Source organism: Prionailurus bengalensis, chromosome B3 (assembly GCF_016509475.1).
Source record: "Prionailurus bengalensis isolate Pbe53 chromosome B3, Fcat_Pben_1.1_paternal_pri, whole genome shotgun sequence".
Classification (NCBI taxonomy): Eukaryota; Metazoa; Chordata; class Mammalia; order Carnivora; family Felidae; genus Prionailurus; species Prionailurus bengalensis.
The window spans coordinates 18,820,313-18,846,905 of record NC_057355.1 but is presented as its reverse complement, the minus strand read 5'-3'; the positions used below and the strand labels follow the sequence as shown (position 1 = coordinate 18,846,905).

General features: G+C 48.4%; 1 protein-coding gene across 4 annotated transcripts in view; it reads left to right on the top strand.

The window, feature by feature from the left end:
- The first annotated feature begins 321 nt into the window (after window positions 1-321).
- Window positions 322-26,593, top strand: part of ADAMTS17 (ADAM metallopeptidase with thrombospondin type 1 motif 17) — a 346,681-nt gene continuing 320,409 nt past the window's right edge. For all 4 annotated transcript variants that reach the window (XM_043554794.1, XM_043554792.1, XM_043554793.1 and 1 more), the window contains exons 1-3: window positions 322-499; window positions 988-1,358; window positions 13,370-13,535. In XM_043554794.1, the coding sequence (XP_043410729.1) occupies window positions 421-499; window positions 988-1,358; window positions 13,370-13,535 (616 nt within the window). In that variant the 5' untranslated portion in view covers window positions 322-420. The remainder of the gene's footprint in view (window positions 500-987; window positions 1,359-13,369; window positions 13,536-26,593) is intronic.

Sequence of the window (26,593 nt, the reverse complement as noted above, 5' to 3'; positions counted from 1 at the left end):
GGGGCAGCAGGGTCAGAGAGCATTTTGATAAGGAGAACAAACTCTGAAGACCCAGTCAGGTGTCCTCCCAAGTCCTCCGGGCTAGCGCAGCTCCAGGAGGCTCCCTCGCGCCACCTGGTGTCCCGTCCCCGCCACTGCCCAGAAACCACGTGTAAGAAAGTGCTTACAACCTAACTACGCACCCTGGTTTAGACTTGTCCTAGCCAATGGGGAAGCGGGAGGCGGGGCAGGGGAAAGCGAGAGTCCAATCGCCCCCTGTCTTCCGAGGAGAAGGCGGGGCTTGGGATTTACCACGTTGGGTTTGTCCGCAGCGCTAATTACTTTTTCCAAAGGCTGGAGGGCTTCACTCCGGCTGGCGCCGCCGCCTCGCGAGCTCCTGCTCCGCCGCGACCTTCTGGGGGGCTGCTCCTCCCGAATACCATGTGTGACGGTGCCCTGCTGCCTCCTCTCGTCCTGCCCTTGCTGCTGCTGCTTTTTTGGGGACTGGACCCGGGCACAGGTAGCGCTCCCTCGCCCACCGCCCCTTCCTTGCTCGTGCCTCTTGCGGCCACCTTCCATCTACCCTCCCGAGGCATCCTGGCGGCCCCCGCCTGCCTGCGCGGCCGGGGTCCGGCGGTGGACCGCTGACAGCGCTCGGGGCCGAGGGGGTGCGGGCCGCGGCGGAGGACCGGGCTCCAGGCGGCTCCCGGGCGGCACCGCAGCCGCCGGGTCTCCGGATGCCTGTGCCGCGCCGCTGGCCCCGGAGGTGCTCCGGGCGGCCGGGCTGGAGACCTTCCCCGGGTGGCGCGGGGCCCGGGCGGAGGCGCCGGCCGGCACGGAGGTGCCGGGGTGAGGGAAGGGAGGGGAGTGCCCGTCCGGGGCCGCGTTGTCCCCGCGCTGGCTCAAGTGCCCAGCGCTGGACCCCGTGCGCGGCGGGCGGCCGGAGGGAGGGCGGGCGGCCGGGCGGGCGGGCCCCGCCGCGCTGACGCGTCTCCTCTCTCCCCGCAGCTGTCGGCGACGCGGCGGCCGACGTGGAGGTGGTACTGCCGCGGCGGGTGCGCCCCGACGACGTGCACCTGCCGCCGCTGACCGGGGCCCCCGGGCCTCGAAAGCGCCGGCGCCCCCGCGCGCCCCCAGCCGCCCTGCGAGTCCCGCCCGGCGAGCGCGCCCTGCTGCTGCACCTGCCGGCCTTCGGGCGCGACCTGTACCTGCAGCTTCGCCACGACCTGCGTTTCCTGTCCCGGGGCTTCGAGGTGGAGGAGGCCGGCGCGGCGGGGCGCCGCGGACGCCCCGCCGAGCTGTGCTTCTACTCGGGCCGCGTGCTCGGCCACCCCGGTTCCCTCGTCTCGCTCAGCGCCTGCGGCGCCGGCGGCGGCCTGGTACTGACCGCGCCCCCTGCGGGTCTGCGCGTCTTTCTGTCATGGAGCCAGGGGTGGTCCCTGGGGGAGGTTGGGATGAGGTGGGGGTGCCTCGGTGGGAAGTTCAGCCTCCACGGGTGCTCTCCTGCCGTCCGAAGGGAACCTCGCCTCTTCCCGCCCTGACCTTTCGGAGGGTGTCTGAGCAAAGGGGTTGAGAAGGGAAGCGTCTAATTATCCAGTGCCGTCTTCTGGATAATTAGATCCAGTATTGATCCAGTAGCCAGGTAGTGAGCCTCTGAAGTGCACAGGGATTGCGCTGTTCGGGGGTTGCATAAGAGGGTATGCAGCAGTCCGCCCAGGGGAGCACCGGTGTGGTGGAGAAGAAACCTGTCAGGCCTCTGGACTGAGGGGCGCACTTCACCCAGGTGTAGAGAGAACACTATTGGTGTCCATCTGCACAGGTGTGTATGTGTGCGCCTCCTGGGGAACACTTTAGGTGTATATCGCATCTATTCTTGGATGTAGGGGTAGGGTAGTGAGCACTCATTCACCTTCCTTCTGTCCTTTTGAGTGTTTACCCAGAGAAGGAAAGTTTGGAGGGGTCCCCTGCCAGGTCACTACACTTCTCTTCTTAGCTGAAACGTGAGAACCAAGAGAGGGAGTGTTCATACCCTTGTTCCCTTATACCACAAGCAGCCACCCTCAGCCAGGCCTGAGGGGTGCTTACCATTGGTGAGAAGACCCCCTTCCAGTCCCCAGAAGCGCCCTTGCTGTGGTAGTAGCTACCCCATCCTAGGGACCCTGCTTTGCTACATTTGAGGCACTGTGACAGTGCTCGGACGGGCCGGGGACGTTCTTGTGCACCTCTGCCCTGTTTGTGCTCCCGCTTGCTCACTGCATGCTGGTGCCCAGCCAAATGCTTCTCAGCTCCTCCATTGTGCCCCCTAGGAGTGCACATGGCTGGCAGATGGGCTGCCCCACCACAAAGCTTGGTATCGGCTCAGAGCATGAAATGCACAAGTTGTTTCTCTATCTCCTGTCATGATCAGCCTCTGGGGATGCAGCGCCTGCTATTCTTTTGCGTCTGTTCTTCCTTGGCAGAAGAGACGGCTTCCCCCACCTTTGCCTTATCTTGCTCCACCGTCTAGAATTCTCTAGCCCTTCCCCCACACAGTATGCAACAAGTCCTCCAGAATCTGCAGCAGAGCCAGAGAGCCTGGGGGTCCAAGTCTTTATGTAAGACTTCTGCTTTCTTCCCAGCCCTGTAGAGGAACTCTGGGGGTAATTTCCTAGGATTGGCTTTCACTGATTCTCCTTGAAAGACTTTTCTGAGTCCTGATCAGCATGATCTGCTTTTTGCTGGCCTGGGAGAAATTGGCGTCTTTGGTTAAACAAGGAAAACTGACCGTGGAGGGAGCCTGTTAGGAGCTAATGTGGAACAGGGGGCAGAGAATGTGGGCTGTGGGTGAGGAGTCTTAAGTAGGAGTGAGAAAGTCTCAGATCACCGTAGGACTCGGGTCAAGGCTGTATCATGTTCTGGGAGGGACTGGAAGGCCCACATCATTTTTCCTGTTTTTGCCAAAGTGTTTAAAGTCTAGGTCACATCACTGTACTGTACATGGAAACATCTGAATCCCATTTGCTGTGGTTTAGTGAGTTTCTCTAGAGGTCAGAGTTTATACTTCTTGGTGTAAAGTTTCCAGCGAGGAGCTATCTGTGAAGGGGCTGAGGGTGGAAATCTGGATACCGTGGATTCCAAATCCTCACAGAGTTGAAAGCTGGGCCCTCTCACAGGTGGCATCTGAGCTGCCAGAGAGGGTTCACTTCAGTCCTCCGTTGTTCGGGAAGGCTGTCCTTCCCTCCAGCACCATGTGAGGGCGCTGTGCTTTAGATAAAGGAACCCCGCCAAGAGGCTCAGCTCAGCATATGCCAGCCGCCGGTGCACCTCTAAGACTTGAGATTCTAAAATTCCTGCGTGAGCAGACGCCTCTGTTGTTTAGTCTGCTGTGTTCATCCTGTTCGTATGAGCTGGATGTCGGACACTTCTTCCCAAGTACACTCTACGGAGGAAGGCTGGAGGCAGAAAGGGAGAGACGGCAGCGTGGTGACTTGGAGCGGGCCCCTTGGTTGTGGGGTAGCCCTGGAGACATGTTGGGAAAAGAGAGCAGCAGGATCTCAGGCTAACCACGTTTGGATCGCACTCTAGCTTGCTTTGATTTTGGTGCTCACGTGCACTTGAGGCAGTTCAGGTGGGTGGCAATGTTGTGTTAGTCGCTGTCGACCCTGGTGGAAGCACTGAGAAGTGGGGATTGTGGTGTGTGTGGTGTGCTCGTCAGGACAGGATGCAACAAGGTGTGGGAGAGGAGCTATTGCAAGTAGGAGATTTAAAAAAAATTTTTTTTTAATGTTTATTATTTTGAGAGAGAGAGCTCAAGCAAGGGAGGAGCAGAGAGAGACGGGGACAGAGAATCCGAAGCAGGCTCCAGGCTCTGAGCTGTCAGCACAGAGACTCACACGGGGCTCGAACTCACAAACCACGAGATAACCAACTCAGCCACCCAGGCACCCCTCAAGTAGGAGATTTTTAATGTCCAAAGATGGGAGCATTCCATAGCTTCTTTGTATCTAAAGATCATGTAGAGCCCCAGGGCTGGCAAACGTTTTCTGTAACAGACCAAATCGTCAATACTTTAGGCCTTGTGGGCCATATGGTCTCTGTCACGGTTAAGTCCACAGTGTCCTTTTAGCGCAAACGCAGCCATAGACGGTAAATAAACAGATGGACGTGGCTGTATTCAATAAAACTTTATTCCGACGTTGAGTAGTAATTAAGTCCTGACGCATTAAACATCTCCCAAATGGCTTAGTGTGGAGTGTTTGGTGCACAGGCGGGGGAATGTTCTGTTCCCCTCTGCGTGGCATCTGTGCTGTCTTCCGAGATGTTTGTTATCGGTTTAAGGGAAGGAGATGCATGATTAGAATAGATAATTGCTTGTTTATGGGGCATGAAGCGCAAAGCTCGTGCTCCATTTTGCCCCTCCTTCTTTGGACTGTGGGCAGAGGCGTGGGCCCTGTGATGTTCTCCCTGTCTCTGTCTTATCTTGAGAAGCCATGTAGGCTGTGCTTCTTGGCTCTTCAAAGACCATAGGTACAAGTATTAATTGTTTTTTGTTTATGCTTCTTCATTTATTTACATTTCAGGGAGTCCTTAGACATCACGTAAGTTTTTGGAAGGGTTTCTATAACCGTATGATTTCAAAGCAGTGAACTTTGGGCATGTGAGGAAGGTATTTCCACCCCCAGAGAGTTTATGTAAGTTTGGATCAGCTGCCTCCTGGGAATCAGACCAGCTCATAGAAGGCCAGCAGAATTGGAATCAGGTTAAACTTCACCCGAGCAGACCGCCGAGATGGAACTTTAAGGGATAGAATGAGTGTCAGTCTTTGGAAAGGCTGTGTTCCTTGTCTGAAATGAGTGAATGAAGGGGAGGACACATGAGGACAGAGAGCAGGGGAGGCGCCTGCCAGCGGGTTTGGGCTGCTGAGTGGTGGCCTTTCTTCCTTAATGGATGTAAGCTCAGGGGAGTCCAGCCACCTGAATCTGTCCATCACTTCTGGGCTGAGGCCGTGACCTGCCTGCGGCGTGCTGTGAGAGAAATATTGAGATCAGACAGGACATCCAGGAGCTCTGGGCTGTGGGACTTTAAGAAGCCATGCCCGTTTTCCAGGCCACCCCAGAGGGACAGAGAGGTCAGGGATGTTCCTGCTTTCTCTGGAGTCACAGCCATACTCCACAGAACCCTTGCTTGGAGTCTCTTTCATCCTGGTTGGTCACTGGGGTTGACCTGATGGCCCAGCTCAACCTGGCTCTGGGTGGTCCGCTTGATCGCAGCACAGGGGGCTGTTTTGGTAGCACATCATTTATGATCTCTGTGAGAGTGTTGCAAGAATGTTCTTCTCTGTTCCATGAGCTAGACAGATAAGAACAGAGTGGAGCTGTGGGCAGCTAGTCAGTGAGCAGGTGGCTCGGAAGAGTTGGGGACTCCATTCTCAAGAAAGCAACCTGCGTTCGCGTGACTCCTCTGATGAAGGGGCAGGTGTGGGAGGTGGCTGCCTCTCCCTTTAGAGTTCTCAGACTCTATTTTTATTGATTATAAAATTGCCCAGCTTTTTGATACAGCACCACTTGATTGCATACAGCCGAATAGGAATCCGCCGTGGCAAAAGTTGTATGGAGACCATTCGGAAGGGAGCAAATAGCACAGAATACAGTGTCCGACATCATCCTATTGATACAGGTGTGGGGAGAGCACAGTGTCCTAAGTGATTCATCAGCTAAGATTGCTGAACAACTTATCACATACAGCATAAATGTATCTGGAAAATGCATACACATTTTTAAAGTGTTGTAAAAAGACAACAGTTGAGTGGCTGTTAGGGAAGGTAAGGAAAATAAGGGAAAAGATCATGCAAAATTTGGGAGGCATGAAGGATTTGAAGGGAAGACGTTGAATCGGAGGATACTGGGGCATTCCACCTCTTCCTCTGAAGAATGGTCATGTGACCTCATGGTGACTTTCTACGCCCACTGCTCACGGGGATCACCTAGGCCGCGTAACCCTCCCCAGTGTCCTACTGACGGCACGTAACTAGATTTTCCCATCTGAACTTTTGTTTAGTTGGCAACATCTTAAGAGAAAGAAGTGCAAGATGAGATGATAAACCAAAGAGGTCCTAGACTGATTGCATTCTTGGGGCTTATTTCCTGAGCTTTGAAATGCTACAGCTGCCTGGTTTGGGACATGTGCAGCGGGGGATGTTTTTGCAGTCAGTACGTCGGAGGGAACCATGCAGAGTCACTGGCTATACTTTCCCCCGGCACGCCTCTGCACACAGATGCACGGTCACGTTCTTGTTCTTTAGGAAATGAGGCTGCACAGCCGTTTGGGGCTGTGATCCTAAGTGAGCCACCTCCTCTGAACGTTCCCGTCTGCAGCCAAGATGATGGGTAAATAACATCAGCCTTGTGTGGCTGTTGATAGAATGAAGTAAGATCGAGTCTGTGAAATCATTTAGGGAGAGGGCCTGGCACATTAAGGCATTAAAAACAGGTTTCTTCTGTTGCCCTACGGGGCCCAGACTTTTCCAGTTATAAATCAACCAGTCAGTCAACACTGTTGCCTAAATGAACAGATCATTATCACACACCTGCCCTGTGTAGGACACTTTGTGGGGGCTCAGAGAGGAATACAAGGTGGCCGTGTCTCAGAAGGCAGTCCAGGTACACCCAGGAAGGAAGGTGTACTGGAGCCTGCATGGTGGCAGAAGGGTGGGGTGGGGTCTTCAGGGAGAAGCGGGATTGGAGCAAAGGGGGTGGGCTCAGGTTCTAAGAGGGTGGAGAGACCCTAAAGCCTCCAAAGCCAGGTTCTTTGCCAGATCAGGGGCCCATGAGGCAGCTGCGGAATGGGGGTGGGAGTGGTAATTTAAGGCGATGGTAAGAGATGAGCTGAACAGACAGGTGTGTGGCTTAGACCAGGCGGGGGCCCTGGGTACCAACCTAAGGCATTTGGAATTTATCCTAGAGCAGTGGTTCTCAGCTTTGAGCTGGAATCCACCTTCCCTGGAGGATTTGTTACCCTGGTGGCTGGGCCCCACCGCCAGCACTCCTGATCCAGCCTGTCTGGGTGGGCCCAAGAGCTTGAATTTCTAACATATTCCCAAGTGCCGTTGTTGGTTTGGGACCACATTTTGAGGATCACTGGCCTAGAAGCAATGAGGAGCATTTCTGGCTATTGACTGGGGTCCCTGGTGATAGCGTGGAGGGGGCACTGGAGTTGGAGAGCATTCAGAGGCCCGAGGAGACAAGCTTAAGCCTTGAGTGGTGGAGATGGGAAGGAAGATTATGCAGGAGAGATTCTGAAGAAGAGCTGAGTCTTTGTGACCGACTCTAGGGATCAGAAAGAGGGAGAGCCTGGCAGTGACTGGCCCATGTTAAGGCGGGGGAAGCTGGCTTCAGAAGGAAGACCAAGAATCAGTTTAGGCACCTGGCGTTTGCAGAGGCAGCGGCTGGACTTTGAAAGGGGGCTCTGGTTGGCACTCCAGGAGAGAGGCAGTGGGACTCGATGGGGGGCGGTTGGGGAGCCCCTCTTCCACAGGAGCTCCTCTGAGCCCCGCCCCCCAGAAAGTTGGAGGCAGGTACAGGCAGCCCTGAGGTCACAGGATTCTTTTTCCTTCTTGGAAGCAGACTTGCTCACGCAAGAGGCAAACTAACAACCCCATTTGCTTCATACTCTCAAACCACCCACGCTAGCCCATGGATGGGGAGGCGGCGACCTAAGACCCACACCAGCTAACCAAGGAGCCACAGCCTCCTGACGAAAGAGCTGAGAGGGCTCCCCAGGTACCAAAGTTACAGTGGGGTCTTTATGGGACAGCAAGGTCTGCAGTCACGGGGTGTCCTCCCCTCAGATAGGTGTGTGCTTTGGGTCTAGAGCATCCATAGGACACTTTGTTTTGTTTTGTTTTGTTTTTGCATGATCTTAATTTTCTACGTGATGCTGAGAAGTTGTGCTGATGTTAGCAGATGATGAAAACTTGTGTGTCCTTCGTGCATTTTCCACGCTGTAAGGAGAGGCAGTTCTGCTTCAGAGGGTGGGGTGGAGTTCATGACACCTGATTTATAACGTTTTCCTAACACAGTGCAGAAACCCTTCAAAGAAAGCACCAGAACAAAGAGAATTCAGAAGGAGCCACTCTGAACTGTTATAATATCAGGTTATACCTGATGGCATTTTATTTGACACACATTTCTTTGGTGGGATACCACATCTTAGAAAACTTTAGATTTCTCTTTTAAGAACACCGTTTCATGGAGGGTCATTGTGTCCTTTAAAACCAGGCAGCCTCAGGGCTTCCAGTCCTATCTGCTACAGGCATTCCTTTACTGTGTTGCCTCTTCAGATGAAGTCCGCAGGCCTCTTTCATCAAGCTCAACTGCTGTTTCCTTGGCCTTGGAGGAATATCCCTGTGTCTCACCTCTCAGCACAGCTGGCGACCAGAGGGTTAATGCAAATCTAAGCAGCTCTGCCCTGTTTCTGGGGCCACAGGGCAGGAGTGGGCTAGAAGCCAGGGGGCAGAGCCCCGTGGTCAGAGGAAGGTCCAAGTTCATGCAGGCAGTTTAAATCCGGGCTGCCTCCAGACAACTAAATCAAGTGCATCGCCGGCACCCATTTAAAAGCTAGCACAATGTGGGGTGGGGGAGGGGCACCTGGGTGGCTCAGTAGGTTAGGCATCTGACTTCAACTCAGGTTATGATCTCACGGTTTGTGGGTTCGAGCCCTGTGTTGGGCTCTGTGCTGACAGCTCAGATTCTGGGTCTCCCTCTCTCTGCCCCTCCCCCTGCTCACATTCTGTCTCTCTCTCAAAAATAAAATAAAAACAACAAAAAAAAGCTAGCCCAATGGTTTTCAGCCCTGGCTATACTTTGAAATCTCCTGGCGAGCTCTGAATACCAGTGGTGGAACTCCACCCCCCCGGGGATTCGGATTCAGTTGGTCTGGAGTGGGTGCTGGGCATCAGGAGTTTCCAAAGTTTGCCAAACAACTCCAGTGTGTAGCCGGGGATGAGAATCACTGAGTTAAGGAGACTACAGAAAGTTCATGCCGGTCCAGCCCATTTGATTCTGTTCCACTCCACTCACATTTTCTTGAGGAACTGTTAGGTGGCAGACACTGGAAAAATAAAGGAGGAATAACTGTGATCCTGTCTCAGAGGAACAAACGATTACGTTGTGACAAATGCCCCATAACACAGTGGGCAGTGGGCTGCAACACAGAGTGCCAGGGAGGAGGGAGGGCTTTGGGAGGAAGAAAGGAGGAAGTGGGAAGGTCAGGAGAAGATAAAGAGGGCTGACCAGTATTTGCTCTGGGCCTAGATTGCGTGTGAGTAGGGGCATAAGCGGCACTTTTCAGCACAACGTTTTATCATTGGTAATGTGATGGCAGGATGAGCATTAAGAGACATTTCAGGGAGCCTAGTGACAGACTGTGAGACTGGGGGAGGGGCAGGGCAATGTCCTTCCTTGTGCCCGGCTCCTTCCCTCCTGGGTGCTGGTCCAGGCCACATCTCTGCTTGCAAGTCAGGTCCCAGGCGGGTAAGTAGCCGCCAGAGAGGATGCAGTCCATCAGGCCACATAATCATCTTACCAGTGTTCCCATTTCCTCCCTTGAAGGGGTAGGAACCAGCATGTGGGCCCCTCCAAACAAGACCTGCTGAGGCAGAGCTGCAAGGGGCTAGATTATGCTTGTGTGTACGTACCTGCAGGCTTCCTCACCAATGGGCCATGCTGTATTCTTGTATTGCATTAGAACTACCTGCTAGCTGCCTTTTTTTTTTTAATTTATTTTGAGAGAGAGAGAGAGAGAGAGAGAGAGAGAGAGAGAGAGAGAGAAAGAAAGAGAATCCTAAGCAGGCTCCGTGCTGTCAGTGCAGAGCCCACTGTAGGCCTCAAACTCACGGACTGTGAGATCATGACCTGAGCTGAAATCAAGAGTCCGACGCTTAACTGACTGAACCACCCGGACACCCTTGCTAACTGGCCTTTTACACTAGCTTGTGAATGCAAACACTAGACTGGTCTGGAAACTGGCCCTGAAAGTGCTAGTCTCAAGGGGGCCTGTGGCCTCCCAAAGCCAGAGCATTTCAGGAAGAGTCCAGGTTGAGCACATCCTCCAGAGAGCACAGGGTTCCTTCCATGTGGGGCTCATCCCACGTGCTGGGCCATCCCTGCCAACTTTATTTCGACACGTGGAAGTGTTTGCCACGGTCACGGAGGTGTGTGTTCTGCGTTGAGGCTTTCTTTAGTTGTAGCTGCAGTGGAGCCCTGGATACCCCCACAGCCACCTTCTGCATCCGCTTCAGTCTCCCCGAAGTATCTTCGTGAACAAATTCAAGTTTTAACTTCAAAGGAGAGGGAAGAAGGCCGTGCTTCCCTGCAGGTCACACAGTGCCACTTTAAGACAGTTTTATTTGGGCAGTAAAATCTCGGAGTTGTTCTTGGCAGAAGTTCTAATGAAATGGAAACCTTGAGATCTGTGTAGAGCTGTAAGTATGGTCTCCCCCTGTGTTTTGGGGGCTCAAAGTTGTAGGCGATCTTACTCGCTGATCTGATGTACTTGCAGAGAGGCTTGGTATCCAGGCATCCTTTCAGAACGTAAAGGAGTTCTACCATTTGGCTTGAGGGAGCTCTGTCCTTGAGACCAGAGGACTGGCTGGGAGGGAGAGCAATGCTTCTCAAAGCCTGGTCCCTGGCCTGGTGGGGTGAGTATCACGTGGGGACTACTTAGAAATGCACATTCTCAGGGTCTACCAAGACGTCCAGGTGATTTTCATGTGCAACTGGAGTTTGAGAGCCCCTGGTTCAGTATGACTTGGCCTTTGGAGAATAGTGTAGAAGAGAGAGAAGAGATGATGCTCATTTCAGCCTAAGACTGATCTGCTTGATCTACTGAATCTGGTTAGCCAAGATGGTCTTGGGCATCCACTCAGAGGAGGCACCGGGCACTGTACAGACCAGTGTGCAAACATGGGTCCTTCTCCAGCCCTGACCCAGTCGGGTTCCTTGTGGGGGGTTTACCTTGCTTTATTGACACCTCAGAAGGGAAGATAGCAGCTAGTATCCCAGGGAAGCAGCACAAACTGGTTTCGTGCCATCAGCGTTGGTTGCAAGGGATAGGAAAGTTCTCTGTACTATATATATTTATTTTAGAATTAGTATTCACTCTGTTAAAGCAGCAAACTAAAAATCCTAGGTCTTAAATTTTCCTTTCAGTTTACAAATCACGCCCTATATAGGGGCGCCTAGGTGGCTCAGTTGGTTAAATGTCCAACTCCTGATTTCGGGTCAGATTGTGATCTCATGGTTGGGGAGATTGAGCCCAGCGTTCGGCTCTGCACTGACAGCGTGGAGCCTGCTAGGGATTCTCCCTCTCCCTCTCCCTCTCCCTCTCTCCCTCTCCCTCTCCCTCTCCCTCTCTCCCTCTCCCTCTCCCTCTCCCTCTCCCTCTCCCTCTCCCTCTCCCTCTCTCCCTCTCCCTCTCCCTCTCCCTCTCCCTCTCTCCCTCTCCTTCTCTCCCTCTCTCCCTCTCCTTCTCTCCCTCTCCCTCTCCCTCTCCCTCTCCCTCTCCCTCTCCCTCTCCCTTTCCCTCTCCCTCTCCCTCTCCCCCTCTCTCCCTCTCTCCCTCTCTCCCTCCCTCTCTCCCTCTCCCTCTCCCTCTCCCTCTCCCTCTCCCTCTCCCTCTCCCTCTCCCTCTCCCCCTCTCCCTCTCCCTCTCCCTCTCCCTCTCCCTCTCCCTCTCCCTCTCTCCCCCCCTCTCCCCCCCTCTCCCCCCCTATTCCCCCATCTTTCTTTCTCTCCCCCGCCCCTCCCCTGGAGCCCATGTTCTCTCTCTCTCTCTCTCTCTCTCTCCCTCCCTCTCCCTCTCCCTCTCTCTCTCAAAATAAACATTAAAAAAACAAAAACAAATCACATCCTATTTATAATCTAGCAAGCTTTCCAACGATTTTTGTTGAAGTATAATTAAGATACAGTTATTAGTTTCAGGTGTACAATATGATTCAATAATTATGTACATTTCTCTGTGCTCATCTACATAAGTGTACTCTTAACCCCTTTTATCTAGGAAGGTTTTTGCAATCCTTTTCAAGGAAGCTTTAGATAAGATTTGGCCCCCCCTTGTAAATTTGGCAATTAACAACTTTTAAACCTTTAAACCTGCATTGAGAAATTTAACATATTCAGTTTCCTTGTCAAGTTTTTTCGTTGGCTGAGGAGCCCTTTGTAAATACTCAAGTATCCAAACCTAATAAGCTAGTTCTATAAACATGGGAAGTCTCAAATTGTCTTACACATTCTAGTATTGCTTATAAACCTAATAAGACTTTAAAATCAAATCTAACTCGACTTTAAACTAGAATCACAAATCTAATTCATTGGACACTGTCAAGTTCTCTTAAGCACTGCAAGTTCATTTATTTATTTATTTATTTAGTTAGTTAGTTAGTTAGTTAGTTAGTTAGTTAGTTAGTTTTGAGAGTGAGAGAGTCAGAGCCCAAGCAGGGAAGGGGCAAAGAGAGAAGGAGACACAGAATTTGAAGCAGGCTCCAGGCTCTGAGCTGTCAGCACAGAGCCTGATGCAGGGCTCAAAGTCACAAACCTCAAGATCATGACCTGAGCCAAAGTCAGATGCTTAACCAGCTGAGCCACCCAGGCGTCCCAAACACTGCAAGTTGTGAACAAAATGTACGAAACCCCTATCACAAAGCTATTCCTACCACAGGACTGACTCCCTTTTTTCTTTTCTTTTCTTTTCTTTTCTTTTCTTTTCTTCTCTTTCATGTTTGTTTATTTGAGAGAGCACGCAAGTGGAGTAAGGGGCAGAGAGAGAGACGGAGAGAATCCCAGGCAGACTCAGCACTGTCAGTGCAGAGCCCGATGTGGGGCTCGAACTCACGAACCGGGAGATCATGCCTTGAGCCGAAATCAAGAGTCGGATGCTTCACCAACTGAGCCACCCAGGCACCCCAGCCATCCTCTTTAATTCTAAATATCCCCGGGAATAAGCTGCAGTTTTTCCCATTAAGGATGTAACTGTCATTCATTCCCAACAGTTTTGGTATTGCTTCCTCAAGTGGGCTTTTGGAGGATGATTTAAGGAATAATTTTTAAAAGGAAGTTTCTTTTTATTAATAATAAAGTAATACATTTCTTTTGAAAGTGAACCTGGAAAGTGGGTGCTGTGGTATATATCTCTGCACCCCTGCACCGCCCCTCCCCAAACACAGCCACTGGGTGGGATGTTTCAAGTCACACAAAAGCTCGTTCTTGGGCTCGGCAAATCGGAGCAACCTGCAGAGCCAAAGCCCAGACGTGGGGACCAGGCCATAGCCAGGTGGCTTTGCTGCCCTCGGGTTGTTGGCGTCGTGGGTGTGTGTGAACGAGGCTGACTCATGTCCCGTTTCCCTCTTTCTGGGCAGGTTGGCCTCATCCAGCTTGGGCAGGAGCAGGTGCTAATCCAGCCACTCAACAGCTCTCGGGGCCCACTCAGCGGACGAGAGCACCTGGTCAGGCGCAAATGGTCCTTGACACCCAGCCCCTCCACCGAGGCCCCGATACCTGGGCAGCTCTGCAAGGTTCTAACAGGTGAGTCTGGGAAACCTCACGACTGACAGCACACACCATTCGGCACCGTTGCATGTCCCCAAATGCACTGAAGTCATGTGAGCAAGAACTCACCTTTCCCGGTACTTTGAAGCTGTTTTGTTTATTGCCCCTAAGGCCACTTCCTTTTCCTCTTTATGTGGATTGGTGTTAACATTTCGTGCATGATTCTAATAAGTAGCTTGGGGATGAGAACCCAGGGTTCTTGCTTTCTGTGCTTCTGTTTGAGCCACCTGTGGCTTATCAGGTGTTTAAGAATATGTCACAGTCACTGTGAAATTGACCCTGCTGTGTCACTGGCCGTCTTCCTGTGACTGTCCCCTGATGAAGACGGATAAACTGCTTGTCACAGGTGGCATTTCCTCCTTGGAGGGCATGGGACCCCGTGGCTGACGTTTGGGAGTTGTGCTTTTGGCATTTAAATACTTGCCTGGATAAAGAAATATAGTGTCTTGGTTTGGTATTCCTTTTTTTTTTTAAATTTTTTTTTTTAACGTTTATTTATTTTTGGGACAGAGAGAGACAGAGCATGAACAGGGGAGGGGCAGAGAGAGAGGGAGACACAGAATCGGAAACAGGCTCCAGGCTCTGAGCCATCAGCCCAGAGCCTGACGCGGGGCTCAAACTCCCGGACCGCGAGATCGTGACCTGGCTGAAGTCGGACGCTTAACCGACTGCGCCACCCAGGCGCCCCATTGGTTTGGTATTCCAATGACCTTGGAAATATTTATTTATTTTTGAGAGAGACAGAGTGTGAGCAGGGGAGGGGCAGAGGGAGAGGGAGACACAGAATCCGAAGCAGGCTCCAGGCTCTGAGCTGTCAGCACAGAGCCCGATGTGGGACTCGAACTCACAAATGTGAGATCATGACCTCAGCTGAAGTTGGATGCTTAACTGACTGAGCCACCCAGGCGCCCCTAAAAAATACTGTTTAATAGGAAGCAGGGGTTTGGGTAAGTTGGTTGGTTGTATGTTTCGGCTTGATGTTGGTGTGTTATTTTAAGCCACTTGACAGTCTCGGTGGAGCATTTTTTAAAAAATCTGCTTTCAAAGTAAATGTTGGTCATTCCACATCTAAGTGCGCTTTCTGCTGCTAATGTGAATATATTGTTTTAGAGGCAGGGGGAATAGCAAAGGCAGTAGGACTCAGCACTGGCTGTCCATGGGCATCACCTGGGGAGCTTTAACAGTCACTCAAGCCTGGGTCCTGCCCCCCCGGAGAGCTGCTTTAATTGGTCTCGGGCACAGCCTGGGCATCTGGTGATTTAAAACCTCCCCAGGCAGTTCTAATGTTCAGCTGGTGCTGAGAATCACTGTGCTAAGGAGTATTAGACGTGAGTAATAGCACCAGTGGGCCATCGGAAGTGGGTTTTTGCAGGTGAGAACCACCAGGCAGGGCCCCACAGTGAAGTCCAAGGGCAAATACGTTTTATTCTCACTTTTGCCTCTATTCAAGTGGCTGATCTCATGGAATATTTGTCTCATTCCCCCCGTTGACATCCTCTTTAGGGGCATGCGTGATACCAAGGATTGCTGACCAAATGAAACATTGTGCTCAGGTTTGCATTTTTGTCTCTGAGGCTGGCTACAAGGCGCCCTTTTGATAGAGTGTTTAGCCTGTAATGAAGGAAAGAAACAAAAACAGGGTGGGGAGGATGTGATATAGATGAAGTTAAACTAAGAGCAGCCTTGTGAGAAATTTCTGAATTTGCTTAAAAAAATCCTCTCCCCTTCCCTGCCCCCACATCTCCCATCAGTGTGCCATGCCGTGCCAGGCTCTGGCCTGGGTAGGTACACGGACATGGGAGAAAGGTGTATATTTCCCTCCCGGTCCTTCTTGCTTTGTGTGAAATACGCTGTAAATTTTGTTGCTGTATTGAGACAGACAGTGGGCCTTCTAATAAGTTTAGCTAATTAACAGTCAATTAGGCCCTATCTAGTGTGAATTAACTTTCTGGGAGTTCAGAAATTTAATTTAGAAATTGAGAAAATCAATTTACTGGGAAACCAGCAAGATAACATTTTTGTTTTCCTGGACGTATGAATCAGATTAATCATCCAAGATTTCCGACGGGAACATATTCTCTAGGGATGAACATGGCTGTCAGATGTGGCATTGTGCCTTGTCTTGGATCTTGTGTTGCCCCAACTTTGGACCCAGACTGGGAGTAACCAGCTGGCTCTTGCAGGTGAGGAGTGTGGTAATTTTTCCTCCTCCGTGAAGCACTCAATTTACCTGAGATTTGAACTGTGGTAAGCCACCCTGTTCTCTTCAGGGACAGATGGACTAGCACAATGGAGGCTCCTGGGAGGACCCACTGCCTTCTTGTAGGTACTACTGAGGTTGCATTTCTTTCTGGCAGTCTTTGGGGCTCCCAGGGAGAGGACAGTCTTATCCTATCACCTTTATTGCTCCTTATTTTTAGGACCTTATAAACTGATCCATAAAGCATCACTCCAGGTTGGAACTTGGCATGAAAAATATGGAGTCTGTGGGCTTTTCTTTTCTTTTCTTTTTTTTCATATTTTTCTTTTTTGTCACAGCATGAGTTTTTGAAGGTTTTGGGGGCTATTCCCAACAACTAAATTGGCAGTTTGGATATTTTTAAATATGTCTCAATTTCAACTTCAAAACTTTTTGTCTTCTATGCTTATTTTAATTTCTCCATTGGATTCTGTTTAGAATCTCCCCACTTAGCATTTTCATGGACTTTAGTAACAGTTTCAATCTCTGTCTTCTCCTCCATCACGGTAGATGTAACATGTCGATGGTTGAGGTAGATGGCAGAATGTTAAAACTCCTTTGCCGCAAGGCACTGTCAGAATAGGAATCCTACAGTGTTTCAGGTGGGCTCTTTATAACCCAGATATGCCATCTGACAATGGTACCTGCAAAGACATTGATATCTCTCTTTTTTTTTAATGTTTATTTATTTTGAGGAGAGAGAAAGAGAGAACAGGGGAGGGAAGGAGGGGGAGAGAGAGAGAGAGAAAGAGAGAGAGAATTTCAAGCAGACTCCGTGCTGTCAGCACAGAGCCTGATGTGGGGCTAGAACTGTGAGATCATGACCTGATCTGAAATCAAGAGTCAGATGCTTAACCGACTGAGCCACCCAGGCGCTCTAGATGTCTGCTTTATAGTTCAAGTTGTTATGACTGTTTTAAAAGATCATTACAGTTATTTTGTAGTATTGTTTGGTTCATTTATATAGCATTATAAAGTTAACTTTAGTGAGTATTTAGAGGATGGCACAAGTCTTTAGAAATTGTGTATTGCTAATTTGTGCCATAATTTGCATAACAACTGTGTTTATAATCTGCAATAAATAATTGGTTGGGGCTTGTGCTTTGCATCCATTAAGATTCATTTGGTTGGAAATGACAGAAACCAAACTGGCTTAAACACCAACACCACCACTGCCCTGGGCTCTTGGAACTAAGGAGCAGAGCAGGAGGTTGGACCTCAGGTAGGCTACGCAGGTGGGGCTCCTCAGAAGTTGCTTCTCTCTCTGACAGCCTGTCCTCAGCCAGCTTCTCTTGTAGTGACAGAGAGGCAGCAGGGCTCAGGAGGTAAACTCTACTGTTGAGTCTGGAGATGAAGTGGGTTGATTCGGATTGCAACTTGGACTACTTCCAGCTTGTCACTGGTTCACATGTCTGGAGGCAGGACCAAAAGAGCTTCAGTCCCAGCCCCCACATCACCACGGAGGTATCATTCTGCTTTCTGTCCTCATCCCGGCTTCTCATGGGCCACCATATCGGTAAAAATCTGGTGGAGTAGATTAGGGGCACCTCTACTCCAGGTCTGACCCGTCATTTCAGCTCACATGGTTGGTCAGAATTTGGCTGTTTTTTTCCCCCCACACTTCCGCAAGATCCTCTGTCTGATGCTTCTTAGCTCCTTATCTCATCTGTGGTCCAGGGATAAATGTGGCTAATGGTCTTTACTTACTTAGGAAGAGTTCCATCCCTCTGAAATTTGGTTCTACTCTAAATGTCATCAAGACCTCAGCTGCCCAAGTGGATAAAAATGAGGGGCACCTGGGTGGCTCAGTCCATTAAGCATCTGACTCTTGATATCAGCTCAGGTCATGATCTCATGGTTAGTGAGATCTCGCAAACTGTGAGATCGAGTCCTGCGTTGGTGTCTGTGCCGATAGTGCAGAGACGGCTTGGGATTCCACCCCCACCCCTCTCTCACTCTCACTTTGCCCCTTCCCACTCATGCTCCTTCTCAAAACAAATAAATAAACTTAAAAAAATGACTTCATAGTTTATACAGTATTTTGTTGTTTCATGTTCTTCTACGTCTTAACTGGAAGAAGAACCCAACATAAATGGAATTAAAATGCTACTACTTAGAGTTTCTCCATCTTAATATTTTAAGTGTTTATTTACATATAAAAACATTAACTCCAAAAGCAGACACTGATCGTTTAAGAATTATGATTCCAAAGGAAAGAAAGGAGAACATGCTAGAAGCCTGACTCTGTCTTTCTTGGATGTGACCCCAGGAGAGTCCCTTAATAACTCTGTGCCTCTGTTGTAATTTGTTAGGGCTGCCAGAACAAAGTACCACAGCCTGGGTTACTTATACAATAGGCATTTATTTCCTTACAATTCTGGAGGCTAGAAGTCCAAGGTCAAGGTGTTCATAGAGTTGGTTTCTTCAGAGGCCTCTTTCCTTGGCTTGTAGATGGCCACCTTCTTCCTGTGTTCTGACATGGTTTTCCCTCTGTGTGTGTCTGTGTCCTAATCTTCTGTTCTTATAAGGGCACTGATTATATTGGATTAGAGCCTATTGATGACATCATCTGCACTTAATTACCTTTTTAAGACCTTCTCTTCAAACACTGTACTCTAAGTTGCTGAGGGTTCTAGTACACAATTCAGTCCATAACCACCTCTGTGTTGTCCTCTGTAACATTGACATGATGATACCAGTGTTGTCTGCTTCTCAGGGTTATTGCTGAAGGGGAACACGCAGATGAGGAGTGATGTTAGACTTCCAGCTGTGCTGGTGGGGGGCATATTCTTGAGAACACTCACAAATGCCTAGAGGGTAGAAAACAAATTTAGAAGAAATTAGAAACAGGCTGTGTGAAGAGACCTTTTCTATAAGAATAGATGTCATAGTTGGCTGGTCATCTGTTCACGTATTTTTCTTGATAAACAATACTGAAGGAGCTGCAGAGCCTCAGACAAGGTAGAAAGGATTGAGCCACTCTGACCTTCAGTCCCATCAGCTAAGTGATACCATCCACCTCTTAGTGGTTTTGTGAGTGTTACAGGAGATAATGCACTTGTCACTTAGCCACTAACAAATTTCCACTACTGTTGCAGCCACCGTGCTTATAATTATTATTACTTGTACCCCCAGTCTTTGTTGTCAGGGGACCACTTAATGCCCTTGGTTCTGTATAAAGTGGGAGAGAAAGAGAAACCCTATAGGGCACTAAGCTAAGAGCCAAAAGCTTCCCTTGTTCTTCTTGAATCTGTCATTCTTGCCCCTTGAACAAATCCACAATGAAATCAAAGAATCTCAGTGTGTCTAGACCAGAAGTGACTCTTTGAGGTCATCTGCTTACATTTTTCCTCTTGTTTTTCATTTATTTAGCCATTAGGTATTTGTTGACCCTCTAGACACTGGGTACATTGTGGTAAGCCTGACACAGCATGGTCCCTGCCTCCGGGGAGCTTATGTTTTGGTGGAGGAGATAGGGCAGAAGGAAACAAATGTAGTGGCTTTAAATTATTTTTAGGTCTGAAGTACTTATGACAGGCAAAACACACACACACACAAAACCAGAAGTCCATGAACCCAGTATTCAGACTTAACCAATGTTAAGATCTGCCCTATCTGCTTCAGAACTTTTTTCTTTTTTGAGAGAAATTAACATTTATGGATATGACTGAGTATCTCCCCGGCCCCATCCCATATCGTCCCTCTAGCTTACCCCTCAGAAGAAACCACCATCCCGAGGGATACATTCAAGACCCCCAGTGGATGCCTAAAACCGCAGATTGTACCAAACCCTGTACCTACTATGTTTTTTTTCCTATATGTATGCACCTATGATAAAGTTTAATTTATAAATTAGGCATAGAAAGGGACTAACAGCAACCGTAATAAAATAGAATGATTATGACAACAGGGGTGCCTGGGTGGCTCAGTCAGTTAAGTGCCCAACTCATGATTTTGACCCAGTCATGATCTCATGGGTTTGTGAGTTCGAACCCCCATATCAGACTCTGTGCTGACAGTGTGGAGCCTGCTTGGGATTCTCTGTCTCCTGCTCTTTCTGCCCCACTCCTGCTCATGCTCTCTCTCTCTCTCAAAAATAAATAAATAAACATTAAAATAAAACCAAAAAACTGTAATATGGGACACCTGAGTGGCTCAGTTGGTTAAGCTTCAGACTTTGGCTCAGGTCATGATCTCATGGTTTGTGAGTTCAGGCGCTGTGCTGTGCTGACAGCTTGGAGCCTGGAGCCTGCTTCAGATTCTGTGTCTCCCCCTTTCTCTCTGCCCCTTCCCTGCTTGTGCTGTGTCTCTCTTTCTCTCTCAAAAATAAATAAATAAATGAATGAATAAATGAAACATTAAAAAAAACCTGATAACAACATACTGTAATTAAGTTATGGGAATGCCTTTCTAGCATGTCCCCAGTTAGGTTCCCGTCACTTGTTGCCTTTGTGTCTTCAGGCCTGAGGACCACAGAGCTCCTACTGGATTGATTATAAGCCACCCTTTATTTATTTATTAAAAAAATTTTTTTAAACGTTTATTTATTTTTGAGAGAGAGAAAGACAGAGTACAAGCAGGGGAGGGGCAGAGAGAGAGGGAGACACAGATCTGATGCAGGCTTCAGCACAGAGCCTGACGCGGGCTCGAACTCACAAGCTGCGAGATCCTGACCTGAGCCAAAGTCAGACACTTAACTGACTGAGCCACCCGGGCGCCCTTATAAGCCACGCTTTAAGGCATGACTTTGTGGTATTCTTCAGACCCCTGTGCTATTCTTTTCTTCCTAGCCTTGCCCACCCCCTACCCCAGAGTCTTCCTGCATTGGCTCACTTTCCAGCCCTCAGGTCATTGGGTTTTTATATTTTGTTCAAATTTATAATTGCTGTCTACAGGAGGGTTAGGTCTAGTAGAAGCTTGTTGGCAATATTATGTTCCATATGATACTGATTCTTTAGCAGTGGTTGAGATTTGCATTGTGGTTTAGAGTATAGGCATTTTTTTGTTTTAATAAATGTTTTATGTGTAAATTAAAAAAAAAGTGTATTCTTTAATTGCTGTGAACAGTGTTCTGTATATGTGTTCATTAGCTCTAACTGTTGTGATGTCAAATCATCCTGTCCTCATTATTTTTGGCTGGCTTGAAGTATTCGTTTTACCAAGAGGTATGTTAAAAAGTCTCATAACTTTTGCGGTTTGGCCAATTTCACCTTTCAAATCTATCAATTTTTCACTTTATGTTATGAGGTGATAGTGTTTGACGTATTCAGGTGTAGGAGCCGTATTCCTAGTGAGTTATTCCTTTTACTATCATGTAATGGGACTTTTTGGGTTTTTTTATCCCTAGTAAAGCTTTTGGCGTCCTAGCTATTTTTACATAATATTAATACTGTCAGAGTTTCTATTTTGGTCAATGTTTGCCTAATGTTTCCTTTTCCTTTTATTTTCAGGCTTTCTCCATAACGGTGGCTTATATGTGTTTCTTAAAAGTATTATGTGTCCTAATTTTTTAAAAAAATGTCCAGTTTGGGAATATCTGTCTTTTCATTGGCAACATTAGTGTTTTTACATTTGTGGTGTTACTGATTTATAATTAGGTTATTTCCACCACCTTATATTTTGTTTTCGATTGACAATACTATGCTTTTTCTTTGCTTCTGTATCTTTTTGTTGTTTTTCTTTCTTTTGATTTCACCAGATATTCTCAATTCCCCCTTCTTTCTTCCATGGATGTGGAGTAGATTATAAACTTTCACATTATATATTTTTACAGTTAGGGTTACTTAGACTTATTTATATATTTGCCAATTTAATCAGTATTCTTTCTTGCAACCTACTTTTCTGTGTCTAAGATCCTTCTGGAAATAACTCCTTTTTAAAAAAATTGTTTTTTACTTTTAGTTTTTTGGGGTATAGTTGACACGCAATGTTACATTAGTTTCAGGTATACAACTTACTGATTTGACAAGTTAATATGTTATGCCATGTTCTGTTAATGTTGCTATTACAGCATCATTGACCACATTCCTTATGCTGTGCCCTTGATTCCTGTGACTTACTTGTTCCAGAACTGGAGGCCTGTGTCTCCCTCTCCCCTTTGCCCACTTTGCCTCACTTTCCACTCCCTCCCCTCTGGCAACCATCAGTTTGTTCTCTGTATTTATGGGTCTTTTTCTGCTTTTTTGTTTGTTTATTGTTTTTTAATCTTGGCGAGGGTTAAATTATTATCTTTGTTTTTCCCAAACTGCCCTGATTTCACCTACACTCTTGGTGATGATTTAGCTGAATATAGAACTCTAGGTTTAGCCTTAACTCTCATCAACACGTTGAAGATATTATTCCACTGTCTTCTGACTTCTGTGTTTGCTACAGGTCTTCTGTCCATTCAAATTTAGATTCTGTGCAAGTAACCTGTCTTTTCTCTCTGCAGGTTAAATCATGTTATCTTTGTGTTTATAGTATATCTATGGCAGATTTTTTCCATATTTATCCCATTTGGGACCCACTGTGATTGTTGGATGTGAGAAATCATAGCTTCTGTCAGTTCTGAGAGAGGCCCAGCCTCTGTCTTAGGGGCCTCTTCTCTGTGATCAGCTCATTCCCCTCCTGGAACTCCTACTCAGTAGATGTGCACCTTCCTGTTCTTTCCTCTGGTTTTGTTTTTTTAATTTTAAAAAAATGTTTGTTTATTTTTGAGAGACAGCACGAGCAGGGGAGGGGCAGAGAGAGAGGGAGACACAGAACCTGAAGCAGGGTCCAGGCTCTGAGCTGTCAGCACAGAGACCAACATGGGGCTTAAACTCATGAGCTGTGAGATCATGACCTGAGCTGAAGTTGGACACCTAACTAACTGAGCCACCCAGGAGCCCCATTTTTTTTTTAACCTATTAGGTCTCTTCTGTATTCTGGATTATTTCTTCTCATTGGTCTTCCAGTTCACCAGATTTCTGTTAAATAGGGTCTAATCTCCATTTAATCGAACCACTGAGTTTTCAGTTTTAGTGTTTAGAATCTAGACTTCTGGAAGTTACATTTTGACTCTTTTCCAGTTCTGCCTTGTATTTGTCATAGTGCCCTGTTCTTTCATTATGATTTTACCCTTCCCTTTATCAGATTGGTAATTTTGTCCTAATTACTATTATTTTTTAATGTTTATTTTTGAGAGAGAGAGAGAAAGTGTGAGCAGGGGAGGGGCAGAGAGAGGGAGACACAGAATCCAAAGCAGGCTCCAGGCTCTGAGCTGTCAGCACAGAGCCTGATGTGGAGCTGGAACCCACGAACTGTAAGGTCATGACCTGAACTGAAGTCAGATGCTTAACTGACTAAGCCACCCAGGCATCCCTTACCATAAGTATTTGAAGTCTCTTTTGAATTATTCCACCTTCTGAATTTCTTGGGATGTTGATCTTGCTGTTTGTCATATTGGCCCACTCACACTTACGCTGGACCATTTTCTATGTGGATTATAATTTTATACTGTGCTCAGTGTAGACATCTATATACCCCACTGCCCCATCCTCTGCAGAGGTGCTCTATATGTTGGGTTACGGAAAAATCTCTACTGAGTAATTTCACATGCGCTTCTGTCAGATGCCCCAGGACATTTTCACCAGTCCCAATGTGATTTCTACTTTCACGTTTTTCCTTAGGAAAACCTTGAGAGTGACGTGTATTTGTGTGTAGCACAGGCAGGGGCAGTTTGTATCCGAGACTCTGCCCGACATTCCACTGGAATTCAGGGCTGTGTACGGAGACAAATTTCTCCCAATTTCCCTGTGCCTGTGGGTGCAGGTGTCCTGCCACTCTGGGGCCCCAGCCACATCTCTTATCTCACGGTAGCAAGTATAACACTGGCCTTTCACCCTTAGGCCAATATTTGGGCCTGATGTCTGCTAGGTTCTCATTAACCGTCCCAGGTATGAAATTTCCCAGCATCTCTGTGCCATCCTTGATGACAGGGACCCTTCAGAGGGGCCGTGGGGTGGCTGGGACCCACCCCCTGGGGGCCACAAGTGTGAGGTGCCTCCCTGCTGCTCAGAGAAGCCTCCCCTTTTGCTCTTGCTGCTTCGGCCCCTGCCCCTGGTCTCCAGGACACTCCTTCCCCTACTGTTATTCATTTAGGGAGCTTAGTTTTCTGAAACTACAGCCTGGAATGGCAGCTATGCCCAGGCGGCTTCTGCTTCGGGCCCAACAGAATGCCCGTGGCAAAGGAACACAAAGGCTGCCTTATGACAGTAGCTTTAGAAAAAAACTGCATTAATACCTAGTAAATCAGCACACTGGAGTCACTCACTGCTTTTCATGGACCGAATAGAAGCGCTATCTCCTTGGTCAGTGTTGTTTGAAGAAGATCCTCTATGATTTTCATATTCTGTGGAACTTGAGTTTATTCCCTTGGGCCAAAAGGAGCTCCTGTAATGACCTGGCAGAGTGTTTCCTGGGCCACCTGTGGCATTTCTGATGTGTGCCCACCACCTGCTCTGGAGGGATCTGGCACCCGTGTTAGGCTGGGCAAGGATCCGCCCTGGAAGGCCAGGGGGTCAGACAGACCCTCTGCCTCTGTTGAGTCTGGGGACCCACATCCACATCTCCTGGCTGCCTGATGCGCCTAGGGGGCACTTTGGAGATCACCAGATAAGTGTTTCTTGTACTTCAGAGCCTTCTTAGAAAAGCCCATGGGGCCCCTTTGGCATCTTGAGTGTTTAGTAATAATTGGTTTTGCATTTGCTCTTGTGTTCTGACTGAGTTCTCACAAGCTCGAGGGGCAATCTCCAATCCTGCCATTTGCTTTATGTGAACCATGTGTTCATCCAAATGCCTTTGATCTCATTTTTATTTCTTTTTAAGACAAATGACTGAAGAAGTCTTTTGGGTTTTTGTCGGGGCTGTTTGGGTAGCAGGAGGATGCTTGGTAATCACTTTGGAAAGAATAAAATTAAAACCCAGTAATATTGCTCTATAAAATCATCATCATCATTATACTATTATTATAATTATTGCCATTATTATTCCCTGAGGCTGTATAACTCTGTGGATTTGGAGCCTGTAAGATGCTGTAAAATGGACACTGCCCGTCCATGTGGCCTGGGAGTGAAAGCAGCCAGGGGCATGGGGCCCGGCAGCTTTGGGCAGCATCTGATACTGCTTCCCTGTTAATTGCTCTTACTCGTATGCTTCCTCATCTGTAAAATAGAGGTAATATTTTTCTCAGTATCTTCATTTCACCCGGGTGCTAGGAGTTAAATGAACTAATGCCGATGGACTTTCATTGAGTAGACAGTATTCTTAAAACATAAGGTGTCTTCTCTTTATGGAAAAGGTCCATAGAGTGGGTTCTCTAAAATCCAGGCCTCAGATGAGGGCTTGAGTACAGGTGGTTAGATTGAGAGAGGGAGGAGTCCCAGGAAGCAGGAGAGAGAGACCGGGAGGAGCAAAACTTCCATTGGAATCCAATGGAAAATCCAGTGGAAGGTGAGTGTGCCAAGGGGACTGCTGCAGGCAGCGGGGTGTGGTTCCTACAGCAGCAACTCGGAAAAGTGCATGGAAGCATCCAGAGTGATCTCAAGGATGCAGATGGGGCAAAGCTTGGATGTTACCCAGCACTTCTTGTCTCCCAGATTTCCAACTGCTCTTGTGTAGGCCAGGCAGGCTTCTTAGGTATAAGAGCCTGCAAAAAAGGAGAGGCCAGGGCCATATGCTTGAGGAGGGGCGCTGTTGGCACAAGCTGACCATCACAGTGGTAGCAGAAATTGGGGTGACATGGGGTGCTGCAGGGAGGATACCAGAAGAGACCCTGCAGGTGTCCTGGCTGGGAGGCAGAATGTAGTGGGAGGGACCCCTAAGCATTTAAAAATGTTAACAGTTAAAGAAACCTTGTTACCTTCTAAAAATTCCTATATATTCAGTTAAAAAAATTCTTCCCACCGGAATAATCAGCTGACCTGTGGTATATTCTTCCCTTCCCTCCTCCATCCTTCCTTCTTTAAAAAATTCTGGTCATTCAGCAAAAGAAGCCCCGAGATCTCCAAAGGAGTGGACAGATCATTGCACACAAGGGCCTCCTGGAGACTTGGTGAAGGCCAACTGGGAGGGAAGGCCGTCTTGCCTGGGGGACTCACCCATGCTCTTGCGGTCCCGTCTGGAGGCTCTGATTCTGGGCTGACCAATGGAGACTCGGGGAAAATGGGCAAGCCAGGCCTGGAGGCAGTGTCTGAATGAGTCTCCGTGTAAATATTCTTTTGCTTTTAAGCTTTCAGTGACTGTGTGGATATTTCCTACAAATTGGCTTAAACATATTTTATTCTTGGGTCTCTGCCTTAAAACTTGTAACAGGCCCTGTTATCCAAGGCGGGAATTTAATCGCTTGACCGATGTTTATTTGAGACTGTGTGTCTGGCCCAGTTGTGGGCGCTGGGCATCCTGTAGTAAACAAGAGACCTTATCTGGTCCCTGCCCTCATGGAGCCAACATTCCAGGAGATGATTGCGGACACTCGAATGGCAGACTGATGACCGGTCTCATTCTGGATGTGCTCTAGGGAAGTGGGCCCTCTGTCCTCACTTCACCCCTTCCTCCTGTGCTAACCTAGGGGCTTCAGACTGGAAGGATGTTCTTATTCCCAGTGGTGCTTGCTAGGCGGGGTAGAGGGAGAAAAGAAGGGAGTGAGAACCAAGCCACCAGACTGATGTTGTGACTTCACCAACATCAAGTGAGGGGTGTCCAAACCAGGGCTGGGGGTTCGTTGAGTGGCACATTGCTCCTGAGATTGGAATCTGATACATGGGGGGAGTGGGGG